At 44.8% G+C, this 14,346-nt stretch overlaps 1 protein-coding gene across 1 annotated transcript in view; it reads right to left on the bottom strand.

The window, feature by feature from the left end:
- Positions 1–6,491: 6,491 nt before the first annotated feature.
- gpc1b (glypican 1b) overlaps positions 6,492–14,346 on the bottom strand; it is a 50,396-nt gene continuing 42,541 nt past the window's right edge. Inside the window, exons 6-11 of the mRNA XM_040171053.2 lie at positions 13,205–13,370; positions 12,945–13,075; positions 10,736–10,861; positions 10,410–10,543; positions 9,939–10,114; positions 6,492–9,593 (exon numbers count right to left, since the gene is read on the bottom strand). Of these exons, the coding sequence (XP_040026987.2) occupies positions 9,391–9,593; positions 9,939–10,114; positions 10,410–10,543; positions 10,736–10,861; positions 12,945–13,075; positions 13,205–13,370 (936 nt within the window). The 3' untranslated portion in view covers positions 6,492–9,390. The remainder of the gene's footprint in view (positions 9,594–9,938; positions 10,115–10,409; positions 10,544–10,735; positions 10,862–12,944; positions 13,076–13,204; positions 13,371–14,346) is intronic.

Raw genomic sequence — 14,346 nt, 5'->3', positions numbered from 1 at the left:
TGCTTTTGTTTTTCACAATTAGTTTTCCAACTTGTGATTTTTTAATGTCTAAAGAAAAAGGACCACTTTAGTTTTTGTCACACTACATGTAAGATACACAAAAACCTACGTGTATACGGTGCATTCTCAAACATACACCCCCCTCCTCCATGCACACACACACAGACACACACACACCAATGGTTGAGGATGTGCTGCTGGCTGTTGTGCAGTAGAGAACAAAGGGATTCATAAAAGAAACAGCACCAGCTATCAATAAATGTCATAACAGCGGTGCTCAAAGCTTTTTCCTTGGAGGATGGAAAGTGTGAAATGACACTTGGCCGTGGGACAACGATGCACTCGGACATTTGTTATTTAGATAATAACCACAACTATACAGCAGTTATAGTCACGCACACATGCAAACAAACAATAGTACAGAGTTAACACACTGACCTTCTGATATTAAACATTGACCTTTGAAAGCTCTCTGTTCTCCCAGCATGCGTCATCAGATCAATAAAAATGGCTGCCAGGTGATGCTTGAAGCATTATTGGCCTGTAGCAGGCTCAATTACAGGGTACACACACACACACACACACACACATTTATGCTTTCATAAAACGCAACAAAGCGCATGTCAAATTTGAAATGTCAAAACTTTGTTCTGCACACAGAATGTGCGCCGTGTTGGTAATTACTCCTGTATTACACACTCTCAAAACACACGTTCACTCAGCATTGACTTGTTGACCATAACTCATTTTTTATCGGTGCTTTGTTTCATGTTGTTAATCATGAAAAAGCAATTAACAACAATTTCCAAAATCCATCTCCCTCACTTTATCCCTCCATTTGGCCCCTTTCTCTGATTTTTCCCTCTCATTCCGTGTCTACACCCACACGACCCGAATGCCGGTAGCTCAGTCATCTGCCATCATCTGCTTATCCAATGAGAAGCGGCGACAATTACCTCAGTTTTTCAGTCAATGATTTCTCATTTTGACCAAACTCCCCAGATCCTCAGCTCATTGAGGGCTTGATAGATGACCTGTCAAATATGCATGTGTTTGTGTGTGTATGTGTGTGTGTTTGTAGAGCTTCTCCGGGGCACGAGACAGGTGCAATGAAAACTGATTTAAAGCACCACTGGGTCAGAGTCCCCCAGCACTTTCATTCCTGAAAAGCTGAAATCTTTCACAGTGACGGCATCTTCATCAAGTACTCCGTTTTTTGAATTTTCTTTTTGCAAGGAAGCCAATTCAATGAATAAAACAAAGCGGTGGTAACTTGCATTCAATAATCTGCTTCATGCAATGTTTTTGAATGCACACACAGTGAATGACCCTCCCGCATCACTCTTGTCCATGTGTGGATATCAGTGCACCAGTGGACACAGTGGACTTGCAGCAGCATGACGAGCAGAGCTGTGGCACTGGAAAAGGGAATGTTAGTGTTCAAGCGGAAGAAAGTAGCTTGATTTGTGTGTATTTCACAGAGGAGCTATAAGACGTGCCTAAAGCTGGCATGAACATTTAAATAAAATCATGAGGCAGCCTGAGGAGGTCTTCGCTTAGCTAAAATATGGTATTTTGTTTTCTCTTTTGAAGGTCTAATTGTGAGTGGTAATATTCATTTCTTGTCAGTACAAAGATGGATTTCATTTTGAATGCATACGATAAAAGCAATCTATGACAGTACACAGAGTAGTGCAAACTTAACAGAAATATGTACTGTATTAAAGTACAATTGACACTATCACTAACCTGAGCACACTTCTACAACATTATTAGTGGTGGTGGGCACAAGGAAAGCCAAAAGACAATCCAATTCCCGAGTCGCTGCAATACACTATCAAATGCTTTGTTGACACAATCATTCCTTAGCGGGGGCGGGGGTGGGGCTGTGTCCTCCACGGGGGCGCCACAAATAGCGCCATAAAGCCTTTACCTGGGTCTCCTAAGACCCCGTGCAGACGGACTCTAGTTTGCCTGAACCCGGGTTGATTTTTCCCACCTACCCACTTTTTAAATCGCGTGCACATGAACCCAGTGCATCCGATTGACTCCGCTGTAGTACATCCCCCACGCCTGTTGGTGGCGCTTTAAGGTGCTACAGACAACTAAAGAAAACGGAGGGAGAAGACAGGAGCATGCGTATAAGACATGCGCGCCGCATACAAACGAAAAGAACTGACGATATTCCCGTAGTGCGCATTGTAGACTTGTTAGCACACTCAGCAGGCACGTTGTTATGAAGTGACGCATTGGGGTTAATAAGGGTCCAGCGTGAGGTCGCATTCAATCACGTGGGGCAATCCGATTAGGTATGCGGATAGCGTGCAGGCGAACACCAACAGCAATCGGATTTCGAGTTTACTCACTTTGGACCCCCGATTCGAGGGAGTGCGGATACAGTGTGCGGATACAGTGCATTCGTCTGCACGATAGGGCTATGCGGAGACGGGGTTCACCGTTTTCAGGCAAACTAGAGTCCGTCTGCACGGGGTCTAAGAGGCCTGCAGACCTACACTGCAGCAGATCACCCATATTGTCCTCTTCTCTTGTCCTGACAAATTTCAGCAGACGTCAGACAGCTCTAGCCACGTCCGGCGCTGCTCCAGAAGCAACATGACGGCATAGAAGGCCGGGGAAGGGAGGGGGGGGGGTTCAGGGGTTATTATGGATTGGTCGACGTTACAGGAGACAGAGTGAGTCCCCGGTGTGTTGCTCAAATGTCAGCTGGATCCACAAAGTGTCATCGGGAATCGTTTCAAGCCGTTGGTGGTGTGTGTCGACACCGATTATTATTTAGTTGCCATTGTGTGTGCAGTATGAGAAAGGTATGCCCGTTGTTTAAGTACTCAGCAGTGAGTGAAATCACATCCATTGGCGCCACACCGCACTTTGATTTTACTGCTGGGATCGGCCCTGCTGCGATGCCACAGCGCCACCTGGTGCGGCAGGACGCGCAACTGCAACTGGACATGGCCTCACTTTGACGAGGCTGAATGAATATGCTGCAAAAATAGTTTGCGGTAATTCGAAAGCGTTCTTGAACGCAAAAAGAAATACATGGAAAATCTGACATTATTTAGCTTAGAAAATCTTTAAAAGAAGAATTTCATTGAGAAATTTAGGTCACACTCTGATTAACAAATAAACTAGATGTGAAACAGCAACATTTTGCAAAGTCCATTTTAGATCCTCACACTATAAAAGCGAATGTAAAACTGGGATGTGGTCAGAGTGCAGTAGATTACATGGAACCTTCGCAAATACAGTTTATGAAATCGTTAGTCCGACTTGAAAAGAAAAGCAAGCACAATGACGGGCAGTAAAGAGGTGACTTTTCTCTCTTCTGTTAATAAAGATGTTATTATGTAAAAGCATTCTTCTTCTCGGTTTCCATTGGTGGCAGGCAGGCTGATCTTTGCATTACTGCCACCTACTGGTTCGGATAATCCTCTGCAGATAAAAACATGTATATATAATAAAAAAGTCTAAAGATAAAATATATTATATAAATCAAGGAATAAAACTTTCTTGTTTCACAGTTTCAGGTCTTGTCATTAGTCCTCGATCATTCTCCCTTTAGTGTTATTTGCTTAGACTCTGAGGGTTCTAGGGTTCTAAGGTTCTAAGGGTTCCAGCATCAAAAGCAGTCAAGTTAAACGTTTTGAAGCTGCATGTGTCTTGTAATATTTGCTGTGACCGAAATAGTTCAAAACCCCTTCCAAAGTTCACAAAGTGTTTCTGAACAAGAAAAAAAAAAAAAACCCAAAAGCAGTGAAGTAATTTGTGTGTATTTTTTACAGTATAAATATTTCTAGGAATGTTTCTCAGCCCCGTTTACAGAATACTTTAAATATTTCAATATGATTCAAAAACCAAACCCAACACTGAGACCTTCCTGACATGGCGGCATCACGGCAGCTGGGAACTCGATCGGTTCTACCAGGTTCGTTAGACTTCATAACAGATTACATAACAGATCTGGGCGACAGTGGGTGAGTGGGGAGCACGGTCGTCCTCCAATCAGAGGGTTGACGGTTCGATTCCAGGCCTGGCTAACCCGCATGCCGATGTGTCCTTGGGCAAGACACTTAACCCAACGTTGCTCCTGTAGCTGTGACTACAGTGTGTGGATGGTAGTTACTGATGGGCAGGTGTCACTGTGTGTGGTTCTCCTGTCATCAGTGTATGAATGGGTGTGAATGGGTGAATGATGTCACGTAGTGTTAAAGTGCTTTGAGTGGTCAGAAGACTAGAAAAGCGCTAAACAAGTACAGTCCATTTACCATTGATCTCATCTTGGAGTAGAGTCTTAAATAAAATGAAAGATTTGGAGTAATTAATTACAGTATAATATGTTCCCTAGCATAGTATATGCATAATGGGAGTGGGTGTCTTATTATTAATATTATTTGTATTATTATCTGGATCTGTTTATGTGCGTATATTTGTTTATATGTTTAGGTTTATGTATATGTGTGTATATGCATATGCTGTGTTTATGTGTGTATGCATAAGGTCTGTATATGCATGGGTATGCATACGAAGCCTATATGTTTGCATATAATCATTGTAATAGATGGTTGATTTTTAATGCATATCTTGAAAATCAATGAACAAAAAAATGACGTCCCTCTAATTGTTATATATTGTGTGTCCCTCACTTTTTTATTTTGGAGTGATACAATTGTTGCTTGAATGCACTAAGACCCCACTGGGTGGCAGTATGTGCACATGCTGAGAAGCTCCTTCTAGTTAGTCATCTGACAGAGGCAATGATGTGAAGCCCTTGATCTCAGATGCAAGTAGCGATGTAAAACCAAATAACAAGGCGGCTTGATAATGTAGGAAGAAAAGTGGAGCGGGAGCGAGGGGCTTTAGTTCAATTACAAAGGAGATCAGAGAGTAACAAAAAAAGGTGACAGAATATGTCTGGCGAGCCAAAAGGCAAAAGGGTGCAGCTCACATTCGCAGCCGTGTGAACAGTCCCTGCCAGAGCTGAACTTCCGGGGGGACACTGAAAATGACAACTTGCATTTTGAATATATATTTAAATTCTTGGCATTTTAATCCGAAAACATGTATTCTTTCTGTGATCCACACACCAGTAGTCGTAATGAAGCAGCAGAGACAAAAGGAAAATCACTTCAAGAACTATTTTTGTTCTATCGAACATCTCCTTACTGTAACACTATACCCATGAAGGATTTTGTAAATGTTCTGCACTTCTCCACAGAATTATTCTCAACTTCTTCAGCTACTGGAATGGATTCAAACCTTTTATATAGTACCTCATGTTCTAATGTATTTTTCTGAGACATTGCAATGTAATTGCCTGCCAACATGTTACCATAAACCGCTCCAGACGCGCAACAGCAAATCGCGATGCATTGAGCTGAGGAGATATTACCGACAAGTGTTTTAGGCCCTTTCGAGGTGATATTTCAAATACGGAGACCCTGTAAGGGTCGCGGATCGGTCGCTCACGAGAGTGCAGTGAACCAAAGGGCCGAGCTGAAAGCCAAACGGATGAGAATAACTGTGGCGCAGTCGTGAGCGCTGGCGAGGCGAGAAGATGAAAAGCTTCAGACACAATCAATAGCTGGCGATGTGAATGTGTCTCGCTGTTTGTGTTTATAGAAGCAGAAGGAGGAGGGGGGGGGCTGCAGAGGGATAAATAATCATTTCGGGGGAAATTGAACGATACAATTGTCTCACTGCAGGGAGGGAAATGGGCCACATAACCTAGGTAGAAATAAATTAAGCAGGAGATTGATCATGAAATCCATTTGAAGTGGGATAGTTGAATCTATTCAGACACAGTGTGTCTTTGAACGGCCCTGTTGTGACAGCAAACAGACGCCGGCGTGAAGAAGGTCGACCTACGAGGACAGACTGCCTGTATTTCAGCCCAGTTGAGAGGCAGATAGGGTGGCCCTTGATATTCACTTTGACGTACTTAAATATTCATAAGCTTGCTTAAAGACCGCTGCGCTGACTCAACTGCATGTTTTTCTTTTTTTTTTTTCTTCTCACTCCTATAATTTCTACCCTCATGACGGACATAGGAAAGCAGCAGGTCTCACCGCGAGAACCACAAAGCCCGTGGCTTCGTTTCCCCATCCTGGAAGCACAGTGCACACATAGCAAAAGCTGAATGTGAAGCGTGGCATTTCAGTGTCCCGCAGGATCACGGTCAAGTACCTACACCTTGTTTGAAAACCATCCTGAGGGTCAAGGGGGGGGGTCAATCATCCCATTGTCTGCACGCAGAAACAAGACAAAGCACTTAGTGTTCCGTGAACACATGTGGCACGTTTTTTTCTTCTTCTTCTTTCCTCCTGCATGGCAACGCCAGACAACAGCTGTCACCTCTGACATCATCGTTGGAGTGCATTGGCCCTCTTGAGGTGGCAGTTTGCCCCGATGCGCTTTGGGAAACAATATGGACAGAGCGCTTCATTTTCACACACACACAAAGAAACAGAAACATGTTGAAAATCTTACAATGTATATAATTGACACAAGATTTAAGGTACAACAGCAAATGAGACATTTGTATTTTTCGACCTCCTTCTGGCATCTATTTTCACCATAAGCACAAACTCTCCATAGATTTCTGAAAACAACAAAAACCAAAGTACATAAAAACAAGAGAATTAAAAGGACTTTTTTTTTTTCCTCATATATTGGCACCTTTTAAGAAATTCCTTGCGTATTCAACTCAGTGTAGAATAAAGCCTTCTTTAAAATGGTTCAACCAGCTTTGCATTTTTTAGATCGAGGTGCATAAGCTGATTTCAGATCAGCGCTCTGGACAAATCTTTCTCCCCCCACTCCCCCCCCAGACCCCCTCTCACACACAGTTGCTTTGTTTTCACACTGTTTCACCAGCGTTGAACATGAGGCGCGTTGCCGGGGATCCGGATCCATCTGCATACACACGTTCCCAATCAATACTGGTTACACTGGGAGGCGTTGACTCGCGCATCGATCGACCATCTCGTGATGTCTTTGTGCAGACAATGCCATTTATTGGCCGCATGAAAAGTGCAGGTTTTATAAAAGGGAGGGGGGAACATTGAGCAACAAATGAATGAGATCAAAAGGAGGGTGGGGGGGGGGGGGTTGAGGAGAGAAGGGGGGTTGTGCAAATCTCAGGCAATGACATTGTGAGGCAGTCATTGAAACTGAAGTTGTGAGTCGTCGTCTTTGAATTGGAATGTCACCATCACAGTCGCAGTCGTTTCTCTTTACTGGGCGCGTTGTGGGATTCATTTTCATTTTCACGTTTCGTTTTCTTTTTCTAGAAGGTCACAAAAATCCACGTGTTCTGTTCTTTTCTTGTTCATTGTTCTTTGATCAGAATATGTATATATTTCCCCCCCCCCACTGGACCATCTCATGCTCTGTCATGAGTGTCAAAGGCCGTCACAGGCAGATTTGAACTAACATCCGTTAATTAAGCACGTCAAAAACAGGAAAATATCTCCAAAGTAACATGTCAGCTAACCGTAACAACCTCACCTTTTTTCAGAGCAAGCAATTAACATTAACAGAAGCTTTGACAGAGACCTCACCAACTGGATCTCTCGTTTGTTGATAAAAGGAATAAAACCTACCCCCATATGTCGTTATTTCACAATACCAGTATACAACTGAAGTCTACTTTAAAACACATGTCCACCATCACCCGGATCGGGAGTTATTGCAGTAGCGGTCATAAAAAAAATGAGCAATGTTAACCTCTTATTGCTGTCAGTTCAATTACGCTCAATCGGACAGTGTTAGTCCAATATTTTTCAATGTGCTCTGTGCCATTTGTGTAAAGCTTCCAGCTACCACACGTGCAAGCGTCTCCCCCATTGCACACAACGCTCGTAAACGAGAATTCTTCAGAATTAAAATGTTCCCACAACATTCCCAGTAAGGGTGACACCTAACGAAGCACTGTGTCACTGTCATTTTGCTCTGCCGCCATGGAGAAGCATGCGGGACGCTCTAAAGGTCGGTATGACTGATGAGCGGCGGGGAGGGTGGGGGGTTCGGAGGGTTTGGCAATTAAGAGGCACTGAGAGAGAGAGAGAAAGTGGAAGGCAGATATGGAAACGCCGTGACGGAAGATGAATGAAACAAAGAGCAAAACAATGTTATCATGTGTTGAATGCTTAGTTGGCTATTTTCTTACTAGAAAACAAGAAAGAAGACATTTGCACAGTGTCTCCCATTCAAACAGGAGGACTGCGTGGCTTTTCACCGCGATACGGGTCATTGCTGCAACTAAACAAAAACACATTACACCGCAAGTTGCAATCACGATGCTAATCACAGGAGCGGTGGGGCCTTTCTACAGATCATTAAAACGTCATTTTAGCTCCGCTGTGCACATGAAAGAAGGGAAAGAAAGAAGCGCTACGGGACGGGACGGTGGTGCTTCCGCTTGTGCTTCTGTGCACATTTGTGTTTTCCGGGCCAGGCCTTTTCTAAAATGATGACAAACCGCCGATCCGTCGCTGCGAATGCAACCCTAAACCGAACGACACCCACCCCCCGTTCCACAGGCAGCGCTCCGTGGCGGCGAGGGGAGCTGCTGTCACCTGAGACCGTTGCGTTTTGCTCACACCGGACTCCGGGGTTGATCCTACGCAGCCAGCGGGGTCTGCAGAGAGGGAGATTCCGCCCCGGCAGGAGTTGGGGTCAGAGGTCGGCGGGGGGTGGACGGATGGAGTGGCAGACGGTGTCACGTTTCTCCCACATTAGACGATCATGTCGGTGTGAATGTGATCAGGGGTTTTGTTACAATGATGAAATGGCGAAAAGGTGCTTACGCCGTGCGAGTGTGGGTCAGAGTTGATGTCGTGAGGTCTGCCGGGTCATCCTGTCCACATCGCCCCGCTTTAAAAGTCATCAATACTGTATTTCATTTAAGTTTGTGGTTTGCGTAGTGGGCTTATTGATAAATAAATGATTCTACTGAACATAAGTGCTGTTTTAAAGTATGAGCGCCCCGTTCTCCCTCTCCCCATGGTGTCAACACCAACATACTGTTAGCAATATAGTCTTACACATGTTTTAGGTACAGATATAATCTCAGAAAACCCAAACACCAGAAACAAATCATTAGAAGATGCGAAAAGACCAGCTCTAATGGTGTCATAAAATAGCAAAAAGGAACGAGCGGAACCCCAAAACGTGTGAATAACCCATTCTGTTCTAATCCCAAAACCAACACCAAGTGCATCCAAGTGATTCTTTTTTTGTTTCCTTTTACTTATTTAGTTTTGGCAAAGTAACTAACTCCCACCATCTCTCCTCCCTCCCCTTCCAGACTCTCCCCCGCCCCCCCACCATGTCCCAAACTCAGTCCCGGTCGGTAGATTCCCCCCCTGTCAATTATCGGCGGAGCAGCAAGATGAGCAACGGCAGCAGGACAGCGGTGACGCCGGGGAGGTTCTGGCTGCGGCTGGAGCTCTTCACCTCCTCTTGTGGCGGGACGGCGTATTTGGGTCGGTTGGTGACGGGGGCCACGGGACGCGCCACGCGGTGGCACACATTGTCGCCGCACATTCCGCTCCCCGAACCGCTGACGTCATCGCCTACAGGTCCGACGGAAAGACACACATGCAATGAACAAGTGTGTCGATTATGTACTTATGCACCATCGGCACATACTCATACATAGAAAATCACAAAAGGCACAAACGGCACCAGAAACATGATGTGAGTTTCAACGACAGCGTCATGTGGTAGGAAATATGACCTTGATTATGAAAAAATAAAAAAAGAATAAAAAAACTTTGATGCAGGCCTCGCGTTTTTAAACTAACATCGTATGCATTGCATTGTGCTTTTCTCATTTTGCTAGTGTTCTTACAACCTGAGGAGTGAGTTCCTTTACTCTGCACCTTGTACTTAAACGTGCTGGTGGTAAAAGTACTCACTGGTGTCCTGGAAGTCCACGTCCTGGCCGTTAAGAGCGTTCCTCAGGCGGTGCGTCATGATCTTCAGCTGCATGATCTGCTGGCGTATTGTCATGTCCGGTTTGGTGATGTCGATTTCCACTTCCGGGTTGCTGATCTGGCTGGCGAGGCCGTCGCCCATCACCTCGGGAAGGTACCTGGCACGGGTGAACATTTCAGTTTACACGTGAATCACAATGTCACAAAGGTTTTACAGCTTCTCGACACAGGTAATTGGACACAGATGAAGGCACGTTGATTTTCTTTAATTTTCCCTGATTGGAGGGAGTTGCTTTAGTCACATTACTATAAGGGGTTCAGACGGATTCTCACCTGTAATAAAAAAAAACATTATAACACGACTGAGTAAAAGAAAAGTCCCATTGTTCATGTCTTGCCTAAAACAGACGTTCTTCTAATTTCATGTCCCCTTTAAGGGTTGATGTCCTTTACCTGGCACGACTCATGCCGTTCCAACACTTATCCTCGGCCGCGGTTCCAGTGGCAACTCTGTCACTGCACAGCATGCTGGGGAGGGAAACCCAGTACGGCTGCATGTCCCTCAGTCTCGCGGTGACATCAGACACCTGGGGAAGAGCCCATTCGTGAGCTTTTAAGCTTTGTTCGACGTCACTGCACTCGAAAGAAGTCGAAAACCGCGATGCTCATTCACTCGTTCATCCGCGCACGCATTCCTTCTCCTCCTCTCACCCCCCCCGTAGCGGTCTGTGTAAAGGCAATGAGCCGCACGCCGAGCAACTACAAGGACACACACTCACCAGTTTGGCCATTTTGTTCGGGCTGGTCCCCAACCTGTTCTCCCCAGCAGCCTCCCCCCTTTTCACGGCATTGGCTCCCGTGCTGCCGGCTCGCCCATCTCTGGGGTGTCCACATGCCTGGAACAACTGGGGCAAAGGAGAGTGAAGGAAAGACCTTTTGTTAACACAATGTGGACAGGGGGGAGGGAGGGGGGGGGTCATCAAATGTCTCAAATGAGGAAATTAAGTTCAGTTGACTCAAGAAAGTTGTACTTTACTCAGTTTTGAAAACAAGTTGTGAAACAGATTTCTGTGCTTTTTTTTTTTTACCAGTACGCTGTTCTTAAGAGGGTAACAAGGATCTGTTGATAGAAGCCACAGTGCCTCAGCACAGCATTGTGTTTGTTATATATATAAGTCCCTTTGACAATACAAGCGCACACACACACACACACACACACAAGTCTCTACTTTTGAAAGCCAACAGCCACAAGTGTGCCGGTTATTTGAATGACCCCTAGAGTCAATCACAGCATTGCTGCAGTGGAATGATTCACAGCTAAGAAATCACTACTTGTCCCTGCGGGGCTTACAATGTATTAATGGAGCTCAGGGAATACAGTGAGACCGCAGTCAATCTGTCATCCAATCTGGCCCGCTTAGAGGAGCCCCGAGCCTTTGAACCTTCACACAAAATGAATCCGCTCTTAAGATTCCCGTCATGTCCGTCAGCGTGACCCCTCGGTGTTGTGTGTTCACGGCAGGTTGACTAATGGACAACAAAACACACAGTAGTGTCAAACCTTCACACACTATTTCTTATGAACAGTGCGGATTCTACATCTGTTTTTGGAGGTTTTTAAGTAGATACAGTGGAACCCACACTTCCTCCATTAAAGATGCTAAATATCTAAGAATACTTTACATTTGCAATATCTGTTGGCAGACCTTCTAAAATTGGAAAAATATATACGCTGAAGATCGGAGTCGACCCATTGGGGACGCGACGCCCGCCGTCACACAGCGAATGATTTTTGACGTCAGCGCGTTATGTAAACAGGAGATCATTCGTCCCGCACTGCGTCGGCCATGATACCAGACTGCAGACACAAATTGGGAATAACACGGCACTTGTGCCAAGAGATATAGATCAGAAGCCCAAGCTACGTGTGATTACCATATCGAGCGAGGTCAGAGGCCGTCCGCAAGCCCCCCCCCCTCTCTTTACCGGCAAACCAGCACAGAGGGCGCTTTGCCTTTCCTCTCGCCCGCCTGCATAGTTTTCTACCTTCACCAAAACAACCCAGTCAGAGTGGCTGCCTTTAGGGGAACGACACATAACTGTTGCTCAAACACCATTAAACAGTGAAGAGAACGCTCGCTTCTACCTGGTGCATCGCAACAGCGCTAATGCACTGGTATGATTATGGTAATGTGTTCAGACGACGAACTGATGATGATGATGTGTATCATTAGATGAGATGTGTTGCTTCCGCACTACTCGTTCTATTGTTTAATCAAGAGGAAAGGATCTGTCTTTTAGATGAACATTAAATGTTAATGAGCAGCTATTTTGCTGTGTGGACAGAAACAAACACCGAATACAACATTTTGTTAAAAACAATAAAACTGTTATAACTTTGGCTGAATATTTTCATGTAGGACCCCCTGGCAAGACATAAACAAGAGGCTTTTGGGGCCTTTTTAAAATTGAGTGCCAACAATTGAAGTGATTTTGTTTTTGCAAATTTGTAAGTCTATCTTGAGGCGTTTCCATTCGCTTGCTGATAGAGGTTATAAGAAACAGAATTACATCAATGCATCAGTTTCCCTTCAGAAAAAGCTCTTCAGAAACCCACATTATAAAATTCTGTATGATACAATTTATTTGTATAGAACATTTTAACAACAAGGCAATTTGACACTAAAATTCACATTAAACCATTAAAACAATTTTAAGCTTAAGGCATCAGAAAAGCAAATTCCTAATGTACATACAATGTAAATTTAACGTACATACAATGTAAATTTAGTTTGTGATTGTTACTGTTTAAAAGTGATGATACTGGAGATGTTTGGTTGCAATGTTGGTTTTGACACGTTTCCAACATTGTGGTTCAACATCTTATCGTTTCATGTATTTCCGACATGATGTCCTCTGCAGTGAAATGGTTTGTGTGGGTTAGTCAGCAGTGCACAGCCGAATGTGAGTACCAATGTGTGCTCTGACCTTGCTGTTGATGGTCGCCATATTCTCCGCCATGGTTAACATGGCCTCTGATATGCGGGAGGGGAGGGAGAGGACCACGCTTTCTACACCCGACGGACCGTCAAAGCCTGCAGCCACCTGTATCAGAGTCTCTACAAAGACGGGAATGCGGTTAGCAAAAAGAAAGTGTGTGAAATGTTTCACAGGTTGTTCGCCGGCAGAACATCGCTGCCGTGTACACTCTAACAAAGTAACATGCTACAAACACGTGGCTCCCCAACCTGCCAGATGCTTCCACTCGGTGTCGAGGTCGGCCTGGTTGGCCAGGCAGCCTTTCATGACGTTGCTGCAGTAGTTGGCACACGGCCTGGCAGAGGCCACGCCACGGCAGTGGGGACAGTAAGTCATCTTCATCATGGCCCGCATGCAGTTCGGGGTCAGCTGCACCTGGGGTAGGACGCAAATAAAAACACACACACAGCACCTGGGTGAAAAACTGAATTACGCGACGTAATTGACTAAACAGCAGATGATCAAACTGCACATCGGGCCACTTTCCCAGCAAAAGCCCCGCTGCTCAAGCACAGGAAAGTTACATACAGTCTAATAGGTATCATTTCTCTATAACCAGACAATGAGAGTTGCAGAACTGCGGGAGGTCACCTCCCTTTTGTTGACCTTTTACTTTTGGTTTGCGCCAGACTTTCATTGAGCACGGTTTCCTTGGAAACCACTTTGGTTAGAATTGGCTCTTCGTTTCACATGCGATGAAAAAGGCCCTGACATTCATACAAGTACTCTGAGTCTTTCACACCATCGTTCCTGCTTTTTCCATTTCACTTTATATCCCATAAGGCCGTTCCCCCAGGAAAGGGCCCTAATGCGTGAAAAGTAAAACTGGGTTAATACCAGTAAGCTCTGTTCACAAGAGAGTACAGCTATGCATACAAAACCTCAGGAAGTGTGTGTGTGTGTGTGTGTGTGAGAGAGAGAAACATAAAGAGAGAGACTGAGAAAGACAGAGAGAGAGAGAGAGAGAGAGGTGGATCGAGCACAGCTCCGCATACAAAGCTCCCCTAAGCTGACATCTGGGCCATCTTGATGATTTTCCTGGAAAAGGTTCTTGCAACAGGAAAGTCACAGTTAAAACCAGCTTTGGACAAATATACAGTGGAATTTGGACAACAATAAAGATCAGGTGGGAAAAATAATTCACTGATTCCTTGAACTACCTGGAGACCTGTGAGTAGTTCAGTGAAGCTAGTCTGCCCCAGTGGACATGAAGGGGATCTTTCTCTCCATTTTTACATCCACACTTTCTCACCCATTACTTTGTATCATCAGTTCTTGTGTTAGAAAAGTGATTCGTACAACTTTTATTGAGTTCTGTTTTTAAAATGTTGTTGGCTGTGTTCAATGACTA

The sequence above is a fragment of the Gasterosteus aculeatus genome, chromosome 3, assembly GCF_964276395.1.
Source record: "Gasterosteus aculeatus chromosome 3, fGasAcu3.hap1.1, whole genome shotgun sequence".
Lineage (NCBI taxonomy): Eukaryota > Metazoa > Chordata > Actinopteri > Perciformes > Gasterosteidae > Gasterosteus > Gasterosteus aculeatus.
The sequence above is the reverse complement of the archived record's forward strand: the minus strand, read 5'-3'. Positions and strand labels throughout refer to the sequence as shown.